Source organism: Mustela nivalis, assembly GCF_964662115.1.
Source record: "Mustela nivalis genome assembly, chromosome: 13".
Lineage (NCBI taxonomy): Eukaryota > Metazoa > Chordata > Mammalia > Carnivora > Mustelidae > Mustela > Mustela nivalis.
This window is the reverse complement of record NC_139032.1, coordinates 13,026,753-13,052,254: the sequence shown is the minus strand read 5'-3', so window position 1 is coordinate 13,052,254 and position 25,502 is coordinate 13,026,753. Positions and strand designations below refer to the sequence as shown.

Sequence of the window (25,502 nt, the reverse complement as noted above, 5' to 3'; positions counted from 1 at the left end):
AAAGCTGTATATCTAAAACAGTTCAAGTACTCATAATAGAATAAACTGTATGAAAACATGCAAATTCACTAGAGATGACCTAAACCCTGTTGTACAGGGATTGAGGTTTAAACAGTTATTTTATTGTAAAATACATTGAACTTCCTGTATTCCCTGGTTATCATACATTTTCTCCTTTTAAAAAATGATGTAAGTCTTAATTTTTATGCCATCTGTTAATTTACCAACTAGTTACCTTGTAAATGAGAAGTCATGATAGCACTGAATGAATCTTAACTAGTTCTGATTTATAGGTTTGGTACTATGAGGCAACTACTTAAAATTCTCGTTTTTATTATTTAAAAAGGCATTTAGAGCTTCAAGAATGATTTTGTACGCAATGTTGTTTTAAATTTTGACTAATCTCATAGAATTGCAGTACTCTTCATTATAAGAAAACCTGAAGAGTCCATTAGATATTCTTCAAGACCACAAACAGCCTGGCTATTTGGTTGTTTTTCACCTTGGCTATTTTTAATAGGATCTGTTGTTTTAGATTACTACCTGAGAATTTCATGGATTCACTCCTGGAATACAGGAGATAAGAGAACATTTAATTCATAACTTTTATATTAACCAATGTAGTAAAAAATAAAATTCACACACAAAAACTAAGTTGCCTTTCCTTGAATGAATCCTGCCTGAATAAAACAATGAAAGAAAAATAAAAATAAAATTAACGGTATGTAGTCTAATTTGTAAATGAATGAATATTGAAATAATACACACTGTGGATATATTTTAAGGCCTTATGTAGTTTTAATTGTTCTGCTTGTTCTGTGGTTATGTCTAAGACTATAGTATATGATTCTCTTCAAAGTATATCAAGTATTGTGAATGCTTTGGTTCAGATGTGTCAAATTAACAGTAAAACAACAAATATACCACCCAGCTGTGCTTGTTTGCCTTCTTCCATACTTTCCATCCCTTACCATAAAGACCGAAAACATTTACCATTCATCTTTATAGAACATAGTTGTGTAGTTTTCTCATCACTTCTTCTTTTGGAGAGGTTTCTTCTCAAGATTGTTGTAGAGCTGCTCTACAGTTCCTTTTTTTGTACAACCTGCACCCTAGAGTTTAGCTATGTGTTTTCTTTGATTACTCGTTAAATTTAAAATATTGATCATACTAATTCAGTATTCATTCATTCAACAAATATTTATTGAATGTCTAAATCATGTAATACTCTATGCCAGCTAAGTTAGACATGGACCATGTTCTCATAGACTTCATAGTATAACCGAGGACACAGATACCTTATTAGTGTTTGGATAAGGCCTGAGGAAGATTTGTAGCTTATTATAACAGGTTAATTGTACTTTATGGAGGGGAACATGTGGAGAAGGCCAAGGAAGAGTTTCACAAAGTGATACTGGATATAAATTTTGAAGAATGACTCAACCCAGTGGCCAAGGAAAATCATTGCTAGCTGAAGGGAACAGTATGTGGAAGCCTAGAGGAAGGACAGTGCATTTGAAGTGTAAAAAGCCTGGCCAGAAGTCAAGGGGAACAGATGGCATAAAGATGAGGCTCACAAATTCATTACGGGCACAATCACCTGGTGTCGTGGGCCCTGATTATTATCCTACATACAATAGAAAGCCATTGATAGGAATACGGAATTGCATTTATCAAGAGTTTACAGATGAAGGGAAAAAACCTGGGTATTTTTACTTTGCTAGAAATAATGTGAGCCAGTTGTAATTGGCTGCAATTTTAGGATGCAGAAATATTAACCATGGGGCAATAATTCATACAAAAGGCTAATCAAACCACATCTGTAAATATTCATTTCAAGATGCAATAAAAGGATATTCACAAATGAGAATAAATCCTGGAATGTTTTACCAAGTCGGAAAGAGTCCCACAAACCATAACCCCAAAGACCAACTGGAGAATTATGTAATGATAGCTGTGTTCCGATATTTGAGAGACATGTACAGTTTATTATTTTTGACTCAGTACAACTAGGTTAAAGTTGCAAAATGGCAGATTAGAGCTCAGTGTTCAGAAGCAAATGGTTATTTGTCCATGACAGAAAGGGATTGTTTCCTTGGTGTCAAAGAGGATCTTCTCACTGGGGAAAAGCAGAATGACATCTGCCCCAGTGCTTCAGAAGAAATTCCAGATTTAAATGTGAAGTTGAACTAGATGGACTGTGGATGTTACCTTTAAGATTTGATACTCCATTTAGATTTCTCCTACCTTTTCAGAGCATTGCCCGTGCCATGGCATCCAGAAGATAGTATCATGTAGAAGAATTGGCAAGGAGATCTGGGTTCTCTTCTCACCGGACACCAGTTAGATCTGTGGCCTTGTCAAGTCACGTCTCTGGACCAGTTTCCTCACTAGAAATGAAGAGATGGAACTGATTGATTGATAATTATCTCTTATGTATCTAATGTAATGAAAATCTCGACCCCATTCCTTTGTAAAGACTCATACCGATTTTTAACCTGGGCTAGAATAGCTCAAGTTAACTTATTTTGATAGTTCTCTTTTGTGCATACCAGCATGATAGAACTTGGATGGTAATACTAATCCTGGGGAAATGGTTGGCAGTGTACATAACTCCTACTATACCTTCAAGTACATAAGACAGTGTAAGAACTTCAATTAAGTGGTTTATAATCTATATACTTTTCCAGACTTCTGACTGACTTCAATTTACCACTTCTGTGTCCTACCTAAGAATGTATTCCAGTAGTTTTTCTTGGTGATTTCTATAAATATTAGGTATTACTCAGTTTAAGAAAGCTTGAAACGTGAAAATAAATTTTTTTAAATTGCAAACTGCCATCAATTTCCTATAAATGGAAGGTTCTTGGTGCATTTAGACATTCTATATGACAAAAATAACTTTCTGAGAACAGGTACTATGGAAAGCCACACAAACTCCAAAAATAAAACTTTTTAGATATGAAATAGCTTAATTCCTTCATTTTACAGATGAGGAAACAAACCCAAAGAAGAGTAACATTGTCAAGATCTACAATATAATTGTCATTAGTGGTACTTACTATTTTCATAAAATTTACCTGGACTAATACCAATGATCCTTTTGAATTATTAAAAAAACATACTTGCTCTCCAATATTAATAATGATTTTATTTTTTTAAATGACTTAGATTTCTTCTTATCAGCCAATTATTCATTGCATACTAGGTAAGTTGTGCCTTTCACATTTATCAAATTAGTGATTTATATATTTAAAGTATTTTAACACTCATCCATTTTCGGTAGGCTCAGTAAGAGCTGTTTGGTTGTGTTAAAACAGTGAAGACTGTAGTCACATGAATAAACAGGTGTTTACTTATAATACTGAGAATAAGCCATTACATTGAAAAAAAGTATCAAAGTGGTAATACTAAATGGTGATGGGTGGGCTTTTAATTTGTGTCCTAATTTTATTTTTTTTTTAAAGATTTTACTTATTTGAAAAAGAGACCCCAAGATGGGGAGGCCAGAGGGACTCCCCTCAGGACCATGACCTGAACAGGAGGATAGTCACTTAACTGAGCCACCCAGGCCTCCCTGTTGTCTTAATTTTAAACAGGCATTATGGTTAAATACTACGGTAACATGTTATATTCTAATGATGATGTACATGCCAAGTGTGCAATAACCGAAAAAGGAACTACACAGGATACCTGGTGTTGTGTTTTGAGTTATGCAGGATGCAGAGAGAAGACATTGGTCTACTACACGTCTAAGAGATTATGCATCTGACTGACTAGTTGAATGAGTAATACCAAGGAAGGAAGCAAATACCTCAAGCCTAGAAATGACCCATTAGACATTAGGTTTAAAAAAAAAAAAAAAACCGGAAGCAAAGCATAGAGTCTTTATAAATGTCACTGAGCTAAAAGCTGTTAAAGTTGTTCTTTCATTAGAAACCAAGTGGATGAAATTATTTTGCTCTTTATCTGTAGGACATGTACTAAATTGGCATAATACCACTTTAACATGGAAGAATGTTTTTAAGAGTATGCTTCTAATGAAATCCTTATTAGAGAACTATATTAAAATCATAGGGGAAATGGTATTTTTCTTTCTATTTTTTTGAAATACTTCACAGAGAAAGAGTGAACACAAGCAGAGGGAATGGTGGAGGGAGAAGCGATCTCCCACCTGAGCAGAGAACCCAATGTGAGACTTGATCCCAGAACCCTGGGATCAGCCAACTGAGGTGAAGGCAGAAGCTCAACCAACTGAGCCACACCCAGGTGCCCCGGAAAAATGCTATTTTTAAGTGATTTGTGATATTTTGTATGCACATTCCTCTCCCCTCCCCAAAGTTACTGCTTAAGATCGTGTATTGAACTGAGGTAAGAAGGGTAATAGGGTAGGTCTATGGATATAGGAGTGTCTGAATTTTAAAATGTTAAATGTACTGCCCTGTTCCAAATTATTCAAAGTATGGTGGATTCATGGACTAAAAATCGAGACTTCTAATTAGCATTTTATCATATAAATACTACTCAGATGAAAACAGTTTCAAATTCTGTAGATCTATTCAAGTTTAAAGCTGGCATAATCCAGAGGTCATCTAGAGCTTCATGAGAGAGATTTTGCTGTTTTTTCCCCCCAGCTCTTCTAAGTCTGGAAGTTTGGGCTCCAGGCCATCTAAGTCCACCATAAGAAATTAGATTGGGCATGTAGGAGAGAGACCCAAGAAAGTGGCTTATAGATCTCTGAATACATGTGATGCTATTGAAAATGATAATTAAATTTTCTGAAGTATCTAATACAATCCCAATTGGAAAATGAAAATATAAACTGTTATACCTCTGTAAAATTGAATGCTCATGGGATAAAAGAATGATTATATTGAGGTATTAGGATTATAGGTGAATTTTTTTCCTTTCTTAGACATCCTCTACATTGCTATGTTGTTTTTGTAATTAGAAAAGAAGGGGAAAAAAAAACTTGTTCTTATTTCCACTGTCCAAAATTGGCTGTTTTTTTAAAGTCTGGTCTTCTGAAACCAGGATCCCAGGGTAAATCACAGAGAAGTAACTTCCAATTTAGCCTGCTGTCAAAGTGACAAAAGCCAAAAAGGATTCCTCGTACTTGGATGATGAGTTTTTTGTGGGTTTTTTGGGGAGGTTGGAGAGGGTGGTTGATAGGGAATATAACATTGTATAATAGTATCTAATACATTATCTCATGGAGTACCAAGTCTAGTAAGATTATTTTCTAGGCAATCCCTGCACACTAGGTCTGTTAATGTTCCACACCCAACAATGCATTGTTAACAATTACCACTTTACCATCTGTGGTTGTTTCCTCATGTTGTTACAGCTTTGCTCACATTCACCTCTGGTGCTGTTGTTGGCAATTACACAAATTGCACTTCTATATATGTTACAGGCCCAATAGTAGGTTACAGTTGGCCTTTAACACAAGTATGAACTATAGAAGTCTATATGTAGATCTGTATGCAGATATTTGCAATGAATACAGTACAATAACATTTTACTTATGATTTTATTTATTATTGGTTTTTTAATTTTTACTTAATTTATTTGAGAGCAAGAGAGCACACAAGCAAGGGGAGCAGCAGAGGGAGAAGGGATCCTGGTGCAGGGTCCCATCCCCAGGGCTTATGACCTAAGCTGAAGTCAGATGCTTAACCAACTGAGCAACACACAGGTGCCCCTTACTTAACAAATTTCCTAATAACCTTTTCATTTCTAGCTTACTTTACTGTAAATATGTAAGGTATATGTACTACCTATAAAATATATGTTAATCAACTTACTTGGTAAGGTTTTGGTTAATAGCAGGCTGTTAAATTTTGGGGGAGTCAAAAGTTATAAGGGGATATTTGTGTAGGGGGCAGTACCCCAACCCCATGATGTATATGGGTGAACTGTATATACATAATTTATGAAATTACTTTTTAATTCATTTAAGAAAAGAAGGTGGAAAAATATGCATTTATGTAATGGTGTTCTCTGGTCCTGTGGATTTGTGTTACTGTCTGACATCACTTGCTTTCACTCTCAAGAACTTCCTAGAATATCTTGTAAGATGAGTTGGCCCGACAACAAATTCTTTCAGTTTCTGTTTACCTGGGAAAGTCTTTATTTCACTTTCATTTTTTTAAGAATACGTTTGCTGGATATCACAGTCTTGGCTGATAGTTTTTGTTTGTTTGGTTTTTACCAATTTGAATATTTTCCCACTGCTTTCTGGCTTCCATTGTTCTTGCTGAGAAGTCAGCTTTGGATCTTACTGGGCTTCCTTGTAAGTGATACTTTGTTTTTCTCCAGCTTTTCCCAAGATATTTTCCTTATGTTTGAATTTCAGCCCTTTTACTCTATTTGTGGGTCTCCTATTGGGCTTCCTGGGTGGCTTAGTATTTTTCAATAAAGTTGGGATGTGTTTTGCCATTTTTCAAATATTATCATCTTTCTCTCCCAGTATTCTCAGTTCAAGGGCTGCAAGGATTATAAATTTGGTCATCTGCTCTTAATTACTGGGCCCCAGGCTGCTTTGCTTTTCAGGTTCCAGTGTTTGCTTTGTAGTTTCCTCTGTTGGCCTTTCACACTGTTGACTGCCACTGCTTGCTTCTGTGAGCTTATTTCTTCCACTCTAACTTGGTATTTCTCTGTTTCTACTCCATTATCTAGGAACCAGATATAACAACTACTTAAAGTATGTCTAAATAAAGAGCAACATGGCTCTGCTTTTGAAACTGAAAGACCATGCTCTGAGCTACAGTCTGACAGTCAAGACCAAGGCTACCCTACCCTGAGGTAAGCATGAGACCCTGCCTACCCAGGGGATTGGGTTCCATCTAGAAGATCTAGATTTCTAGGGCAGGCTGCTAGGAGCTTTTCTCTCTGGCAAATGTTACTGCTCTTCTCTATTCTTATTTTAGAAAGTCATGAAGTTTCAAGAATCTGAGCAACATACCATTTTCTAATGTTGCTGAAGTTGAAAGTGGCTTCTAAATGATTAAGCACCAATCTGAGAAACTTGAGAGATCATGTGAAATGATAGTATGCACAGCCTTGAGCTTAGCACTAATAACCATCATTGACCAAGGTGATGAGTTTGAAAGTGCTCCTCTTTAAAAGACATGCAGACCAAAAGGTACACAAGTACAAACCTCAAGGAATCTGGAAAAGACTTTAGAGAATCGCTTCTCGGCCTTTTGGCTAAGATCAAGTGTGGAATAGACTTTAGAGTAACTTTGAAAATGAAGGAACAGGTAATCCATATCAGAAAAAAGCAGAATAGGTGGAAATAATGCAGTGTGCCTTAAGACTAACAGATTCTGGGACACCTGGGTGGCTCAGTGGGTTAAGCCTCTGCCTTTGGCTTAGGTTATGGTCTCAAGGTCCTGGGATCGAGCCCCAAGTCGGGTTCTCTGCTCAGCAGGGATCTTCTTCCTCCTCTCTCTCTGCCTTCCTCTCTGGCTACTTGTGATCTTTGTCAAATAAATGAAATAAAAATTAAAAATATAAAAATTTTATATAAAACTATAAAAAATTTTATATAAATAAATAAATACTAGAAACAAGCCATAATGGTGGGAGTATGACCAGGAGTTAGTCTTGACTTTCCAGCACTCCTTAAGCCTTTGTTTATATCGCATTTGGTCTTTGCATTTTTGTGCTTAAGAACTGAAGAGAAATAAGCAAAAAACAATGATTAAAATAATATAAAAGGGAGCTTGGTAAGAAAGCCTAACAATAGCTAGTGGCAGCAGCAGCCTTTCAGGGCCTTCCCATTGTTTCCCAGAAAATACCTACCTGAAGCTCCATTCCAAGAAGATGGAATGAGACACAAGAGATGTTGAACTATGTGCTCTTCTAATTCTACCAGTTCTAGATAGTTCTCTAAACAGTGTCATACATAATATTGTAAAAAAAGAAGGCTTTTCACATTATAGATCTGCCCTCCAGGACACTGTCTGCTACTTTATCTGTTAGGTTGAGAAAGTGAAGGGCAGAGAATGTGCCTTTCCCTCTTTTTATGTATCTTTATCCTTACCTTACCTTGGTCACTGAAAGCTTCCCTACACTTAAGGGGAAAAATGTTCCAAAGGGGTAGGACTTTTCTTCATAATTCAAAGCTGTGACTATATTTTCCTTTTGTAGCTTCAATTTACTAGGGGAAAAAACTAACAAATTAGCAGTACAAGTGGAGGGTATGTAGCTCTTACAATCTTAAACCTACTAATTAATGTCTTAGAGCCAGAGTTTCATTTTCTTTCTTTTTTTTTTTTTTTTAAGATTTTATTTATTTGACAGAAAGAGATTACAAGAAGGCAAGAGAGGCAAGCAGGAGAGAGAGGAGGAAGCAGCCTCTCCACAGAGCAGAGAGCCCAATGTGGGGCTCGATCCCAGGACCCTAGGATCATGACCTGAGCTGAAGGCAGACGATTAATGCCTGAACCACCCAGGCGTCCCAGGGGAATTTTTATTCTTGATAATGTGCCAATTTAACTAGCAAATTTGCAGAAAACTTGATTCCGTGCAAATCGATGAATGCTAACCCATCTCTTACTTGGGCCATATTTATATGACTGGTAGAATCCAGAGCAACCAGAAACCAGAAGTTCCATCTGACGTGCCTTAAAATGTTGGTCAGACCGGGAAAGCAGCAGCAGCTGGATGACCCACTGCAAATGCAAGCAAATGCACCTTTTGTCTTGTCCGACTCGGCCTTGCTCCCTTAGTGCTTTGGCTCCAAATGGGTGCTATTGTCCCTAAACATACTGCCTTTGTGTTCTTAGTTTTGAGAGTTAAACTGCAAAGACAGGAGGCAGGACAAACAAATAACACTGGGACAGCTGAGATGAAAATCTCATGGTTTCAGAAAAGATTTGGTCTGCAGTATTAAATCCTTAGTGCTCATTTTTACTAAAATTACATTTTAAAATCCTGAATACATTCTTTCCATCACAGTGCTTCTCCACTAGTAAAAGAATTATTTACATTTAATTTGTTAGAGGTTTGATGTTTAACTGTTCAAACTTAAATACTAGCATAAAAATAATAACATTTCATCCTTTTTATCGATTTAAAAAAGTAAATCCTCTAATTTCTTAACATAATATCAGATTTGCCTTTATAATGAAACAAAACCGTGACCTACAAGAAGGTATATCTTTTTTTTTTTTTAAGATTTTTTATTTATTTATTTGACAGAGAGAGATCACAAGTAGGCAGAGAGGCAGGCAGAGAGAGAGAGAGTAGGAAGCAGGCTCCCTGCTGAGCAGAGAGCCGGATGCGGGACTCGATCCCAGGACCCTGAGATCATGACCTGAGCCAAAGGTAGTGGCTTTACCCACTGAGCCACCCCGGCGCCCCAGAAGGTATATCTTGACCAAGTTATTGTCATGATCTGTTTTTTACTTTCTCATTATAATGTGTTATGAACAGACTCACTCCTTTGCTTTATCCAAACATCAATGGAAAATTTCTTAAAAATAGTCATTCAGGGACGCCTGGGTGGCTCAGTTGGTTAAGCAGCTGCCTTCGGCTCAGGTCATGATCCCAGCATCCTGGGATCGAGTCCCACATCGGGCTCCTTGCTCCACAGGGAGCCTGCTTCTCCGTCTGACTCTGCCTTCCACTCTGTCTGCCTGTGCTTGCTCTCGCTCGCTCTCTCTGACAAATAAATAAAATCTTAAAAAAAAAAAAAAATAGTCATTCAACCCGGAAGAAAGAATCCCATTAAAAGGGTTGTCCACAGGCACCTGGATGGCTCAATCCTTAGGCGTCTACGTTCAGGTCAGCTCAGGTCATGATCCCGGGGGTTTTCCCAGTACTCCAGTGGTGCCTTCACTGAAATAAGCTCATCTTGCCAGACTCAGAGAAGGGTTGAGGAGGAACACTTTGGTTTAAATCAGTTACAGAAAAATTGTTCCTTCTACTGCAGAATATGACGTAAAATGTGTATAAATGAACAAATTATAATTGACTTAAATTTCATCTATATCTGATTTGTCTTTTCTGATTATAACTATTTTTTATTTAAGTTGTAATCTGTTTTAGGTCATATGGTTCTGAGGAAAAGGTTTTTTTAGACTGGGGTCCAAAAATGTTCCCATCTCTTCCATTTTCCTACTTCCCATGCCTGTCCCACGAAAAGATGTTGTACAAATACTCAAAATAAGGAAAACTGGAACTTAGAATACAACTTAGTATGAGAAAACAAGTACTTTTAAATTTATGAGTTCTCTTCATGGAGGAGATGAAACGTACATCTTGCTTTTCCATCTGCACAATGCTGCATACATCGAAGGACCATCTAATAATCCTATGAGATGATATATGTGAAAGGGCTCTTAAAATTGTAATACTATATTTAATTCTAACTATTAATTTTTTATTAGGAAAAAATGAGTATGATGACTGTGTATAAAATATTTCATTGATGCCTCCAATGAGGTGCTGTTGGTGCCCCACTTACATTCCCTCACTCATAACCACTTCACACACCCAGGCCCGCTTTCCACCTGACAGCACTTGTATTTCTTTCCTTGAGGGCTTTCTCTTGCTATTGAGCCAGCTTTGCTGTCCAACCAGCTGGACGTCTACAGAAGAACATTCACTGGGAGCGGGGCACCTGGGTGGTTCAGTCATTAAGTGTCTGCCTTAGGCTCAGGTCTTGATCCCAGGGTCCTGGATTAAGCCCCGCATCTGGCTCCCTGCTCAGTGGGAAGCCTGCTTCTCACTCTCCTACTCCCCCTGCTTGTATTCTCTCTCTCTGTCAAATAAATAAAATCATTAAAAAAAAAATTACCTTCTTAGCTGTGTGGTTTTATGCAATGCTTTCTAAACCTCAGTGTCCTCATCTATAAGTGGTTGCCATAGAACACTTATCCAACTTAATTTATAGGTCTTCACAATGATCTAATTAGATAATACGTTTAAAAGAATCAGATATGTAGACAGACATTCACAGAGATATTGTTACTGTAATTATTAATCAAGGAAAGCTTCAAGGCAGCAGTTGAAATTGTGATAAATGAAGAAAGCAAGCATTTCAGGCCTGAGGCAGGTGGTTGGTTGCAGGAGTAATGCTTTGGATTGGCTAGCTCGCTTTACTTTTTGAAAGATTTTATTTATATGAGAGAGCGAGCTCCAGAGAACACGAGTTGAGGAAGGGGCAGGAGGAGAGGGAGAAGTAGACTCCCTGCTGAACAGGGAGGCTGATTGGTGGGGGGGGAGGGGGGGAGTTAATCCCAGCACCCTGGGATCAAGACCTGACCTGAAGGCGGACACTTAACCGACTCAGCCACCCAGGCACCCCTGACTGAGTAGCTTTAAAACAAAGAACTTGTTTACAGAACAGAGAAACATAATGTCTAGTACTTTAAAGATTATATATAGTTTCCTCCTTGTCTGAAGAGTAGGGTTCTAGGTGATAGACCACGGAAATCCCATGTTGCTATAGAAGAGGTACAAGAGGAGAAAAGAGAGATTAGCTAGATTACATTAGAAATTGCCTAGAAGACAAGGACCAAAAAGTCAGGAAACCCCTGGAGAGCAATGTGGTTTCCGGTCTCGGTTCTTACCACTGTTTCACCTCTCCATACAGGTCTGTAGGTTGGCAGTGGCTAAGCATGAAGGTGGCAGTCAATCTTAATGGACCATAACCTAGCTAAGACTGATCCAGTGTTCTCATGGCACAATCTGTGGAATTTCTAGTCACCTTCCAATGTTTCTGTGGATTCCTGGGAGATTATGCTCTTTAGTGACCACTCTGGCTCTACACTCCTGTTTCTGTGGAATTAATTCAGTTGTGGATGGTCTGTCTTTTCCATGTACCAAGTCTCTGTTTTGTATCTTAATGACTCATAGATAGAATTCAACCTATTTCCTTGATTTACGCACACACACACACAAACCACATACACACACGCATACAATCCCATGAAGCAGTTGCACATATGTCAGATTTTATTTACGGTTTGGAGTGGTGAGGGATTTAGAACTTTTTTTTTTTTATATTTTATTCATTTGAGAGACCAAGATCACAAGCAGGCAGAGAGAGGGGGGGAAGCAGGCTCCCTGCCGAGCAGAGAGTCCGATTTGGGGCTCGACCTGAGCCGAAGGCAGAGAACTTAACCCACTGAGCCACCCAGGCGCTCCTAAGGGGATTTAGAACATAAAAAAATTAATTCTTGGTATTAGATAGCCCCGTTTGTAAAAGGGCCCTTAGCCATTTTTCTACCATGTTCAAGCAGTGGCTCATGCCTCCAAATTTCTAATCCTATCAAAGATTAGAAAATTTTAGCATTCTTTTTACTGCCTTTTCCACAGGGATCTCTTACCTCAGGGTCTCACATTCTACCCTACAATAGCACCTCCTGGTATGTTTTTAAAAACAATTTCCCAGGGCACCTGGGTGACTCAGTTGTTAAGCAACTGCCTTCAGCTCAGGTCATGATCTCAGGTCCTGAGATTTAGCCCTGCATCAGGCTCCCTGCTCCATGGGAAGCCTGTTTCTCCCTCTCCCATTCCCCGTGCTTGTGTTCCCTCCCTAACTCTCTATGAAATAAATAAATAAAATCTTAAAAAAACATAAAAACATACTTTTCCAAAATGTGGCAGGTACGTCTCTGAACTCCCTCTAAGAGAATGTGCTGGTGATGCACAGACCACAGGTAGCTTCTGCCAAGCCTTTTTCTCCACTGTGGCCTTCACACGGAGGCTGCAAGCTGCCCCCAGCCCATGCACACAAGATGAGCATCTCAGAGTGGTCATTCTTGACTTACATGGGATTTCTCTACAGGACTTCCTGGAACTTTACTCAAGGACTCCTCATTGACCTGTCCAGGACTTTCTCAGAACTCTGGTGCTCATCCTGCAAATTCTTCCTCTAGTCTCCTCTTACCATCATCAGATATTCATAACCTAAAGGTCCCTCACCTACTCCTCCCTTCTCTTCTTTATCCTTCACATCTTTATCCCCCAAAAATCTATTGCACATGTAATTCCATCTGCTTCTTGGAAGATCTGAACTGAAATACTCCCTAAAAATCACGATGCCAGCATTTAAGATCATCATTTTTAACCAATCTGCTCCACAAAGTATAATTGTGGAATGTCTTTGCTGATAATATTGGATATTTTATAAATTGCATCTATTTGTATGTAACAGGTATGCATTTCTCCATGACAACCAGATTAAACTTGGTGTAAGGCCCAATCACTAAAATTAAATAATAGTCTTAGAACCCACTCCTCTATCGTAGGCTAAATAAGGAAGGCCTGATTCCCAGTCTGTGTTTGTTTCAGAAATCACTTCTTGGTCCTTTTGAAGGCTAGTGGTGGTTCTAAAGCCTCTTCTCTAGTGGTGCCCCATTATTACAAACTGCTGGAGTCCTACAGCTAAAGCACTTAGTGCCTGGCTCATATAAAACATCCCTATAATCTTTCCCATATACAACCTATAAACTGAGTCTTCTCAACCTATAAACCTGTCAATTCTTCTCTCAGTGTTTAAGAACATATCCATCTTTTTTTTTTTTTTAAGATTTTATTTATTTATTTGACAGAGATCACAAGTAGGCAGAGAGGCAAGCAGAGAGAAAGGAAGGGAAACAGGCTCCCTGCTGAGTGGAGAGCCCGATGTGGGGCTCGATCCCAGGACCCTGAGACCATGACCTGAGCCGAAGGCTTAACCCACTGAGCCACCCAGGCGCCCCCATACCCATCTTCTGACATGGAATCATTCTCTACTTTTAAAGTCTTCTTCCTTAATTTTCTCCCCTAATGAATCTTTTGAAAACAAAGACCTACTTGGCTGACCTCAATGATAAGCCCATCAATGACACCAAGACTTACAGAAATCAGGGGCGCCTGGGTGGCTCAGTGGATTAAGCCGCTGCCTTCGGCTCAGGTCATGATCTCAGGGTCCTGGGGTCGAGTCCCGCATTGGGCTCTCTGCTCAGCAGGGAGCCTGCTTCCCTCTCTCTCTCTCTCTGGCTGCCTCTCTGTCTACTTGTGATTTCTCTCTGTCAAATAAATAAATCTTTAAAAAAAAAAAAAAAAAGACTTACAGAAATCAGCCTGCTACCTACATTTTCTCTGTTATATCTCCTTGAAGGTGGACATTTAGGGGGGAAAAAATTGATAATATCATAGCTTTGAGTCCCATGAAGCCCCTCCTGGTATAAATCTCTTTTTCTAACCATTTGGTAGATGTTTATTCTTAGTAGTTTTGCCACAGTTGGGCAGAGGAAGAATTAGTAAACAATGGAGACTATTACATCCAAAAAACACCTTAAATAGTTCATTGCTTCCAACTTTACAGATGAACAAGTGCTGATCCACAGTGGTCAGATATTAGTCCGCTTACATACAGTCACTGCTAAGGCAGCAACTCAGTTCAAGAGTCCTGGCTCAGGGGCACCTGAGTGGCTCAGTGGGTTAAAGCCTCTGCCTTCGGCTCAGGTCATGATCCCGGGGTCCTGGGATCAAGCCCTGCTCTCTGCTCAGCAGGAAGCCTGCTTCCTCCTCTCTCTCTGCCTGCCTCTCTGCCTACTAGTGATCTCTGGCTGTCAAATAAATAAATAAAATCTTTAAAAAAAAAAAAAAAAAAAGAGTCCTGGCTTAAAGGTGTAGAGATGTAAGCAGAAAGGAAATAGAGTTATACAGACTTGGTTTTGTTTCTTGTTCTCTAGGAAAATTTGGACCTGTTGCTTATGTAATTGGTGTCTTTTTTCCCATCTTTAAACTGTGCATTCTAATAAATACCTTACAGAGCTGTTGGGAGGATAAAATAACATAAGCAATGTGATGACGGTGATGCGCCAGTAAATGCTTAACAACCAGCTCTTGGAATTGATGGAGGAACCATGATTTGTGGCATTTTATCATGTTCATGGTATAAATATTCCTCCTGTTGTCAATTTCAAGCTTCCAACAGTTTAAAAATGGCTGGCAGGATTCCTAAAAACTTAACAATCGCCTCTTACAAGCACATACGAACTGGCACAGACTGGCTCCAGCATACCACTGAATATAAAACACTTGGCATGGAGTAGATACTCCATAAATACTAGTTGCCCTCTCATCTTCACAAGGCACAGGTTCTTTTTACCATGCCATGTAACTGTTGTTTTATGAACACTATCTCTTTGAACTTCCCAAGAAATGAGTTTTTGTTGTAATAATCTGTGTAAATAAAATGAACTCTCTTGGGGGGAGATGCCTGCACAACATCTCACTACTTTTGAGGATATATGGGAAGTGTTCCAATAGTAGACAGTGTGTAAAGTGCTCAGAATTCACTTTGCAGAATTCTTGTGACTTCCCAAAGAAATAGGTTGACAATGTACAGACCAGCTGAAACAGAGATAAATTTAAAGCCCATAATGTAGGGGCGCCTGGGTGGCTCAGTGGGTTAAGCTGCTGCCTTCGGCTCAGGTCATGATCTCAGGGTCCTGGGATCGAGTCCCGCATCGGGCTCTCTGCTCAACAGGGAGCCTGCTTCCCTTCCTCTCTCTCTGCCTGCCTCTCCGCCTATTTGTGATTTCTGTCAAATAAATAAATAAAATCTTTAAAAAAAAAAAAATAAAGCCCATAATGTAGAAGAGAAATAATGATTTTAAGTAAGAAGATTTCAAATAACATGATTTCAGGTAAGACACCTTGAACTGTTTCACATGAATACCTCTACATAGCTTATTCCAGGATGAGTATGAAGAAGTGATTTTATTTGGATTTTTTTAAATATTTTATTTATTTATTTGCCAGAGACAGAGGGAGAGAGAGCGAGCGAGCGAGCGAGCACAGGCAGACAAAGAGGCAAGCAGAGGCAGAGGGAGAAGCAGGCTCCCTGCCGAGCAAGGACCCTGATGTGGGACTCGATCCCAGGACCCTATGATCATGACCTGAGCCGAAGGCAGCTGCTTAACCAACTGAGCCACCCAGGCGTCCCTGGAGAGACAGAGAGATCACAAGTAGGCAGAGAGGCAGGCAGAGAGATGAGGGGGAAGCCGACTCCTTGTGGAGCAGAGAGCCTGATGCGGGGCTCAATGCCAGGACCCTGGAATCCTGACCTGAGCCAAAGGCAGGTGCCCCGGGAGAGAAAATCTAAGGCAGACCCTTCACTGAGCGTGGAGCCCAACACAAGGCTCAATCACACGACCCTGATATCATGATCTGAGGTGAAATTAAGAGTCGGATGCTTAACAGATTATGCCACCCAGGTGCCCCTGTCAAAGCATTTTTTATGATAGCTGCTTCTTAAATCCTTGTCAGATGATTCCAACACCTGTAAAATCTTGTTACGGTGTCTCTTGATTGTCTCTTCTCATTGAAGTTGGAAATTTTCTGGTTGCTGATATAAGTGATTTTCAGCTGTATCTTGGCCTTTTTTTTTTTACATTTATTTGTTTATTTTAGAGAGAGAGAGCATGAGTGGGAGGGAGAGAGAATCTCAAGCAGACCCCATGCCCAGTGCAGAGCCCATCTTGAGACTTGATCTCACAACCCTGACATCACGACCTGAACCGAAACCAAGAGTTGGTCACTCCACTAACTGTGCCACCCAGATGCCCCATATCTTGGACATTTTTGCTATTATGTTAAGAGATTCTGGGTCATCTTCTGTTTTAGCAGGTATCTTATGACACCACAGCACTGGAGGAAAGGTGGTGATGCTTAATTACTACTGGGTGGTAGGGAAGTTCAGCTTCCCCACTTGGCCTCCACTGAACCTTGAGATGGGAAGCAGAAGAGTATCTCTTTGTTGCTGGGTGGGTGGAGGTGGGAGTTCAGGATCTCCACTAGGGCCTCTGCTGACCCTGCAGGGGGCTGGGGAGCCTAGTTACCACTGGTAAAAGTCCTAACCTCCCCACTCAGCCCTCGGATACCACCCTGGCAGGGAGCGGTGCCTCCTTACCACTGGGTGGGGATGGAACTCCCTGCTTCCCTCATGGTCTTTACTGACAACATGGGGCAGATGTTGGGGTGATCTCATTATTACCAGGTGTGGATAAAAGCTCTGACTCCCCTGTCAGCCTTCTTGACACCACCCACGGGGAAGGCAGAAAAGTGCCTTGAGAGAGGGCAAGTGCAAATGTTGAGGCTCTATACTCACATTTTTTCCATGGCGTTTGGCTGGAGTAGATAGAGCAGGTACTGTCGGAAAGTTACCTGTTACGCCAGGCTGCCCCTTTCCTCATCCTGTAGCTAGAGAGAGCTGACTTTTCTTGGGGCCTTTTATTTTTCCCCTTTGGTCTGCATCTGTTGGCTTCTCCAGCACCCAATTTGGGCTATATGAGTGAGGAAGAAAACCTTCGTCACCATGCTTCTTGGGTCCTGCGATTCCTAGCAGGCCTGCCTCTCTCTATCTTTTAGAACCTTCTTTATCATCAATATCCAGGGTCTTTAGCTGTACTTAGCCAGAGGAGTAGGGAGATGTGTGTCTACTCCGTTTTATCCCAGCAGGCACCTGTGGTTCTGCTGTCACTGCAAAGGTACCACAAGGCATTGGTTCCACAAAAAAAAAAAAAAATGGACATTCAAGCCCATCTGCTTTCTACTGCTAACTCTCGCCACCCCTAAGTTTCAGTCCATTTAGGTGGATGGAAAGGGTTTTAGCTCCATGCCTACGCAACATAGCTTACCCCCTGCAGCGTCAATGTAGCAGGAAGCAAGTAAGTAAGGCAATTCTGGTGCCAAAAATATAAATTTCCCAAGTGATAGGGTATTTGCCTCTGGCTTGGGAAGTAAGGTCTATTAGTTGTACTTGTCAGAGAACAGACCTGCGGAAGATCAAATCTCTGTTCTCTATCATGGAGGCTTCATCTGCTTTCACGCCATTTTGAGAGCTTAATTGACTCTTTATCTCTTGCTGATAAATTCTGCATTGGGTTAAGAGAACGAACCATCACTTTTGTACATTTCAAACGTAGTCTCTAAAAACCAACACAAGCACTCCAAGACTTTAAATCCTTTCTGTTGGCACACGTTTCAAATGGACATGGGAGCTGCCACTTAAGGAAGTGCAGTTTGTACACTGCACAAAGGCACCCAACCAACGGGACAAAAAGGAGCTCAGATCCAGCCCCGGCTCTGCTTGCCAAACCATGTACCCACAGGGCTGCATCACCCAGAGGGGGTGCCTTTTTCAAATTTGCACAAAGGCTCCCTATAAGCACTCAGCTGGGCTCTGAACCTAACAATAGCAGTATTGCAGCATCTCCAAAGAAATACGCTCTTGTATTCTATAAACTCATTATACTTGAATATTCAATTGATACTCATGCATAATTTATATCATCACTTCAAAATAATTTATTTTCAGATTTTCAGGCCCATTAAAATGAGCTCGGAATCGTCTGAGATGGAGCACACTGCAAATTTTGGCCAAGGTCAAACTGGCTTTTTAAAAGGATGTTCCATCATTATCCCCCTGGGCCTGCACCTTCCCATCAGTCAGGGTTGTTAATGATCAGGTGCTGTGCAGATAGGCTAGGCTTCCTGATAATGCACAATTCCCTGCCCCTTAACTGTGAACAAAACCTCCTGCTGCCCTACTGTGTGACAGATGAGTATGTCCTTTCAGGCAATACAAACTTTTTGCCTTCTTGGAATGACCACATCACTGATTAAATCTAGATACTGAAGGCTACAACAGGTCACTAGGGAGTTGTGAGAAAACTTATTTGTCTCCATAGACATCCAGTGGGCAATTAGCGGATACATCTCTACTCAGAATAAAAGCTTTAATTTCCTTGGATCAAATAAACTTTAAAAAATAAGCCATTGGTCCTAGTCTCACCGAGTGGTGATTTAGATGTAAACATTTGGCTCACATCAAGACAAATAAGAAGAGTGGCGCCTGGGTGGCTCAGTTGGTTGGACGACTGCCTTCGGCTCAGGTCATGATCCTGGGGTCCAGGGATCGAGTCCCACATCGGGCTCCCCAGCTCCATGGGGAGTCTGCTTCTCCCTCTGACCTTCTCCTTGCTCATGTTCTCTCTCACTGTCTCTCAAATAAATAAATAAAATCTTAAAAAAAAAAAAAAAAGACAAATAAGAAGAGAACACCAAAGCACACCCTAATTTCTTTTTTTTTTTTTTTTTAAGATTTTATTTATTTGTCAGAGAGAAAGAGATCACAAGTAGGCAGAGCGGAAGGCAGAGATAGAGGGGGGAAGCCGGCTCCCCACTGAGCAGAGAGCCCGATGCAGGACTCTGAGCCGACAGCAGAGGCTTTAACCCACTGAGCCACCCAGGCGCCCCTTGAGGAATCTTCGTACTGTTTTCCACAGTGGCTATACTAGTTTCCATTCCCACCAACAACGCATGGGGGTTCCTTTTTCTCCACATCTTGTCAATTCTTGCTGTCGTTTTTAATATTTTATTTACTTCTTTGACAGAGAGAGAGTGAGAGAGGGAACACAAGCAGGGGGAGTGGGAGAGGGAAAAGCAGGCTTCCTGCCAAGCAGGCCCCTGGGATCACAACCTGAGCAGAAGGCAGACACTTAACGACTGAGCCACCCAGGTACCCCAGTTCTTGTTTCTTGTGTTTTTTTTATTTTAGCCATTTTGACAGGTGTGAGGTGATCTCTCATTGTGGTTTTGATTTTCATTTCCCTGATGATAAGTGATGTTGGACATCTTTTCATGTGTCTGTTGGCCATATCTATGTCTTTGGCAAAATGTCTATCCAAGTTCTTTGCCTACTTTTTCATCAGATTGTTTTTTGTGTGTGTATTGAGTTGTATTAAGTTCTCTGTATAGTTTGGATATTAACCTCTTATCAGATGTATTATTTGCAAATATCTTCTCCTGTTCAGTAGGTTTTCTTGATTGTTTCCTTTGCTATGCAGAAGCTTTTTTTCATTAAGTAATCTCCACACCCAACATGGGGGCTCGAACTCATGACCCTGAGATTAAGAGTTGCACGTCCACCAACTGAGCCAGCCAGGTACCCCTGTGCAATAGCTTCTTACTTTTATTTTTTTACAGTTAAAAAAAAAATGTAATTACAGTGTAGTTAATATACAGTGTTAAATTAGTTTCAAGTATATACTGTAGTGATTCATCACTTCCATACAAGGCCCAGGGCTCCTCACAAGTGCACTTAATCCCCATGGACTAGTTCACTCATTCCCCGCCCACCTCCACTCTGGTAACAGTGTTTGTTCCCAGTAGTTAAGCATGTTTCTTGGCTTGTTTCTCTCTCTCTTTTGTTTTCCTTTGCTTGTTTGTTTTGTTTCTTAAATTCCACATATGAAGTCATAGAGTATTTGTCTTTCTCTGATGGACTCATTTCACTTAGCTTTATACTTTCTAGTTCCATCCACGTTGTTCCAAGTGGGATGTTTTTTTTATTTTGATATAGTCCCAATAGTTTATTTTTGCTTTTTTCCCTTGTTTTGGGAGACATATCTAGAAAAATGTTACTATGGCCAATGTCAGAGAAATTACTGCCTGTGCTTTCTCCCAGGATTTTTATGGTTTCACATTCAGGTCTTTAATCCATTTCTAGTTTATTTTTGTATATGGTATAAGGAAGTGATCCATTTTCATTCTTTTGCATGCATACCCTGGTTTCTTAATTACCCTTTATTTCTTGGCTTCACTAAATATTAATTTTTGGAAAATATTAATATTTTCTCTCAACTCCCTTGCACCATAAGGTCCATGTCTACTAGGTGAGGAGTTTTAGCTAGCTAAAATACTCTAATGTGTATGTATCCCAAACAATTATGGCTTCAGTGAATAATGTCCTTTGAGTTCCATTTTTTCTTTTAAAGGTTTTCTATAATTTTTTTAGTACATTTAAAACTTTTTTCTCTTTTATGCAAAAATGGATTTCCCATCTAACTAAACTTTCTTTTTTTGAGATGAACTCATTTTTAAAGACAAGACTTCTATAAATAGCCACACCCTTTTTGCAAAATATTGTTATGCCAGAAGGAAGACTTTTTGAAAATCCACCATAAATAAAAATAAAATCAATTTTGGAGAGTTGCTGTAAGTTTTCTTTTAATAGTTAAGGGTAAGCAGAAAAAATTCTGATTCTCTTCCCATATAATGTGTTCCATTGTATAAAATTGTAATGCGGTGCTCACTTTGGTGGCACATAGAGTGAAATCAGAATGAGACAGAGATTAGCATGGCCCCTGCATTAGGATGACATGCAAATTTGTGAAGAGTTCCATAGTTTTGTACACAGTTAAATATTTCACTCTGCCTGCTTATTTTGTGTTTATTCTGGGCTGAAAAAGACTTTGCCAAAACATTAAAGACCATTCTTTTCACTAAAGAAAGAAAAAAGTATAATGTTAACATTGTACAAGAATTGCTATTTTGGGGCGCCTGGGTGGCTCAGTGGGTTGAGCCGCTGCCTTCGGCTCAGGTCATGATCTCAGGGTCCTGGGATCGAGTCCTGCATCGGGCTCTCTGCTCAGCAGGGAGCCTGCTTCCCTCTCTTTCTCTCTGCCTGCCTCTCTCCATCTACTTGTGATTTCTCTCTGTCAAATAAATAAATAAAATCTTAAAAAAAATAAAAAATAAAATAAAATAGTTTAACAAAAAAAAAAAGAATTGGTATTTTGAAAAATAGGTTACAGGTGCCTAGATGGCTCAGTTGGTTAAGTGACTCCTGGTTTTGGCTCAGGTCATGATCTCAGAATTGTTCCTCGCTGAGTGTGAGGATTGAGATTCTGTCTCTCTCTCTCTCTGCCCCTCCCAACACATCCGTCCCCTGCTCACACACTCTCTCTCTCTAAAGAAAAAAAAAATAGACTAAATTACAGAACACAGCTAATATGACTCTCTTAAATATTCATCGTAAGTCTATATCTTACATATGAATGGATTTCCACTACTAAAGTGTTCAGTTTTAAAGTGTTTGGTTTGGAAGTATTCATCCAACGTGAATGATTGAAACAGAACTCATTCAAAGACCTGGATTCTGGTCCTCATTCTGCCATATGCTATGAGGTCTTAGCTAAGATACTTTCCCTGGACCTTTGTTTCCACATCGGAAAACTGAAGATTCTAAATTCGATCCTCTGTTAATTAATGGCTTATACTCCCATAACTCGATGTCAAAGAGTTCTGGGACTATCCTTCAGAAGTCTCAAATTGTTAGAAGAACAAAATCATTTCTGATTTACAGGTGAAGAAACTGGGATTCAAATAACCTTAAACAACGTGTCCAAAGTCAGGATGCTAAACCATGGACTGGCAGATCCCTCACCCAGGTCTTTCTGATTCTAAAGCTCGTGCTTTTAGTTCTACCTCCAAGGCAAATCTCTCCTTTCAGAAGTCCCAGAGGAGAAAAACCTCTGGATTCCATACTATTAGCATGAAATCTATACCTTGTAGAAGAGCCTCACAAGAGAAAGTACTGTAGTGCTTCAGCATTGGCCTCTAGACCCTGTCCTTCAATTCACTGAGACAGGGGTTCTCACACTGTGGTCCCTGGACCAGAAGCAATAAAAATGTCAAAGACTTGCCAAAAAATGAATTCTTGGGCCTCACCCTATACATCCGATACTGAATCAGAAACTCTGGGAATGGAACCTGGCCTTCCGTGTTTTAACAAGCCCTCCCATGATTCAGTTACGCAGGGCAGTTTGAGAACCATTGCACTGAGGTGTTAACTTGGAAATGTATGAAAGAACTCTGAGCTCTAGCCTCTAGCTCTGACATCCTAGGGTCTACCTATGACCTAACTTATGAATTAACAGGGGGGATAGCTCATATTCTACCCCTAATTTTAAGGACTGATACCCACAGAGTGAAGGAGAAGGCAGATAAGGAAGATGATGAGAACAGCCTTTTGTATGTCCCCCAAGTAGCCAGAGTAGCAATTGTCGTGAGGATGTATGGCAGTGATGCCTGTGACATCCCAAATTAGAACAACTTTTTTGGAGTCACTCTGAATGCAACTAGCTCTATGGGAATTTAAAAATGTATTAGGCAACTTGGAACTCAGCTCAAAGAAAGAATCAATTAAAAATGTGCATTCTGTTTTTTAGCCCTGCTTTAAAATCATTCAGGAGAGAGTTTCTGGGAAAGGAGTCTAATAGATCTGTTTTGCAAACTGCAACAAAGTAATATCTCACTTCCCAGGAGTTAACCCCTCACCCAACCCCCCCAGGAGATGACATATATTTTGGGATCCATTTCCACCAGAGATGACATAACCAGCCTTCCAGGTAGCTTCAGGAACTCATGTTTCCCCAGCTTAGCAATGACTCAGCGGATGGCAGGGAGTATGAATGGCTTTAAGTACCATACTGGCGCCAAGGGTCATATTTTCATTATTTATTAAACATGTTTCTGGCCCATTGCCTAAGTTCCTATAACTCTATTCTTACGTGGTGCACAACTTGGGTCAGAGACCTCTTCATTCGGCCTGGTCCTAAGGTTAGAAAGATACCATTTTTCACTTGTGTGATTGAAGCTAGTCAGGCATTATCAGAACGCCTGTCAAATGAGAGTTGACTGAAGGAGTGCACAAGGTTAAATCTGGTTTATAAAGAACGGTGATGGGGCGCCTGGGTGACCTCAGGGTTGTGGGATTGAGCCCCACTAGGGCTCTGTGCTGAGCATGTGGAGCCTGTATAAGACTCTCTCTCTTTCCTTCTGTCGTCCTTCCCCTGCGTTCTCTCTCTAAAATAATAAACAAATAAATATTTTTTAAAAAATAAAGAACAGTGATGGTTGCACACCATCTTATTTATTTCTGTTGTGATGGGGAAGGACGCCCGCCAGCAAGTTCTGAACAGTTACTATGTCCCAAATGCTTTATGTATGTTTGTCTCATTGAATCCTCACAGCAACCCTGGGAGGTTGGAGTTTTGGGTACCATTTTGTAGACAAGCAAGCTGAGGCTGAGCGTCCTGAAATCGCACAGCTGATAAAATGGCAGGGCCAGGCGTGCGACACAATTCTTAATCTCTCACTGTCCTTGTTGTCTGAAATGGGATTTAGTACGTGGACAAAATGCCTCCTCAGAACTGGGGCTCCGAGTATGGCCTTGAAACAAGTTGATGTTCAAGAATCATAGACCCTGGAGCACGTGGGCATCTCAGTCATTAAGTATTGGCTTTCTCCTCAGGTCGTGGTCCCAGGATCCTGGGATCCAGCCCCGCAACGGGCTCCCTGCTCAGTGGGCAGCCTGCTTCTTCCTCTGCCCTTTTTCTGCCCTAAGGAATCATAGATGGTACATTGGAATAACAGAGGCAACTGATTTGGGTGGATAAAGGGGGAAAAAGTAAGCATACTTTTTTTTCTTCTTTGGAGAGAGAAAGAGATTCCATGTGGGGGTGGTGGGGTTGAAGAGAGCAGAGGAAGATGGAGAATCTTAAGCAGGTTCTGCGGGCAACACAGAGCCCTCCACGCGGCTTGATCTTATGAGCCCCCCATATCGTGACCTGAGCCAAATCAAGAGTTAGATCCTTGACTAAGCCACCTAGCTGCCCCTAAATTCTAATACTTTTTGTTAATTTGTTCTGTCAAATATTTTAGGCATATAAAATCACCTATGGATATGTCGCTCGTATACCTTTAATGTGTATAAGAGAGAGATGTCACAAAGACTCGCACATCTATAGCCCAGTTCTGGGTTCATTTCTTCACTGTATCTTTGACCCACAAATAACCCCTGTCCTGAATTTTTTGTGTGGTTTTTCCTTGCTTTTCTTTATAGTTTTATTATATGTCTTTGTATATGTATGTGTAAAATATATTATTAACTTTGTTTCTAAACATTATATATGTAAGGTATTATACTGAAAGTATACTTCTGAAATATGCTTTTTTTTAAAATTTAACATTATACTCCTGGATTTATCTATTTTTGTCACATAGAGCTATAATTCATTCATTTTCTCTGCTGTATTTTTGTCCTGTCGTATCAGTAGACATGTGGATTATTTCCAGTTTTTGATCATCACTATCTACCATGGACAGTCTTAAACAGGTCTCTTGATCACACGTATATTTGTCTACATACATACTCCCTAGAAGTAAATTGCTGAGTTTTACGGTATGCATGTGTTCACCTTGATAAGACAATGTCAAGTTGTTTTCTGAAGACTTGGACCTCTTTATAATGCTACAAGCAATAGTTAAGCATTTGTATATCCCAGCATTTGATAGCGTCACACTTTTTCATTTCATTTTCTAGTTTGGTGGGTGGAAAATGGTAGCCTATAGTTTCAATTGGCAGTTTCTCCACAACTGATTTGGTTGAATGTCTTTTCATAGTCTTATTGGCTTTTCTGGTTTCCTCATGGATGAAATATATACTTGGCTCTCAAATTCTCTACTCTCTCAACCCTGCTAGGTCCACAGTTTGGATGAAGAATTGCAGACACATGAGAAGTGGTAAAGGAAATGAGGAATGGGGTAAAATGTGTATCCCAAGAAGAGAAAACATCATGTTTGAAAGCCCTGAACTCAACAAGAATGCTGTGTGTTTAAGAAACCAACGGAATCCCACCCAA

General features: G+C 40.1%; 1 protein-coding gene across 2 annotated transcripts in view; it reads left to right on the top strand.

The window, feature by feature from the left end:
• Window positions 1-3,091, top strand: part of ABHD17B (abhydrolase domain containing 17B, depalmitoylase) — a 55,377-nt gene extending 52,286 nt beyond the window's left edge. For both annotated transcript variants that reach the window (XM_082696599.1, XM_082696598.1), the window contains exon 5: window positions 2,256-3,091. In XM_082696599.1, coding sequence (XP_082552725.1) covers window positions 2,256-2,288 — 33 coding nt within the window. In that variant the 3' untranslated portion in view covers window positions 2,289-3,091. The remainder of the gene's footprint in view (window positions 1-2,255) is intronic.
• Window positions 3,092-25,502: the final 22,411 nt, after the last annotated feature.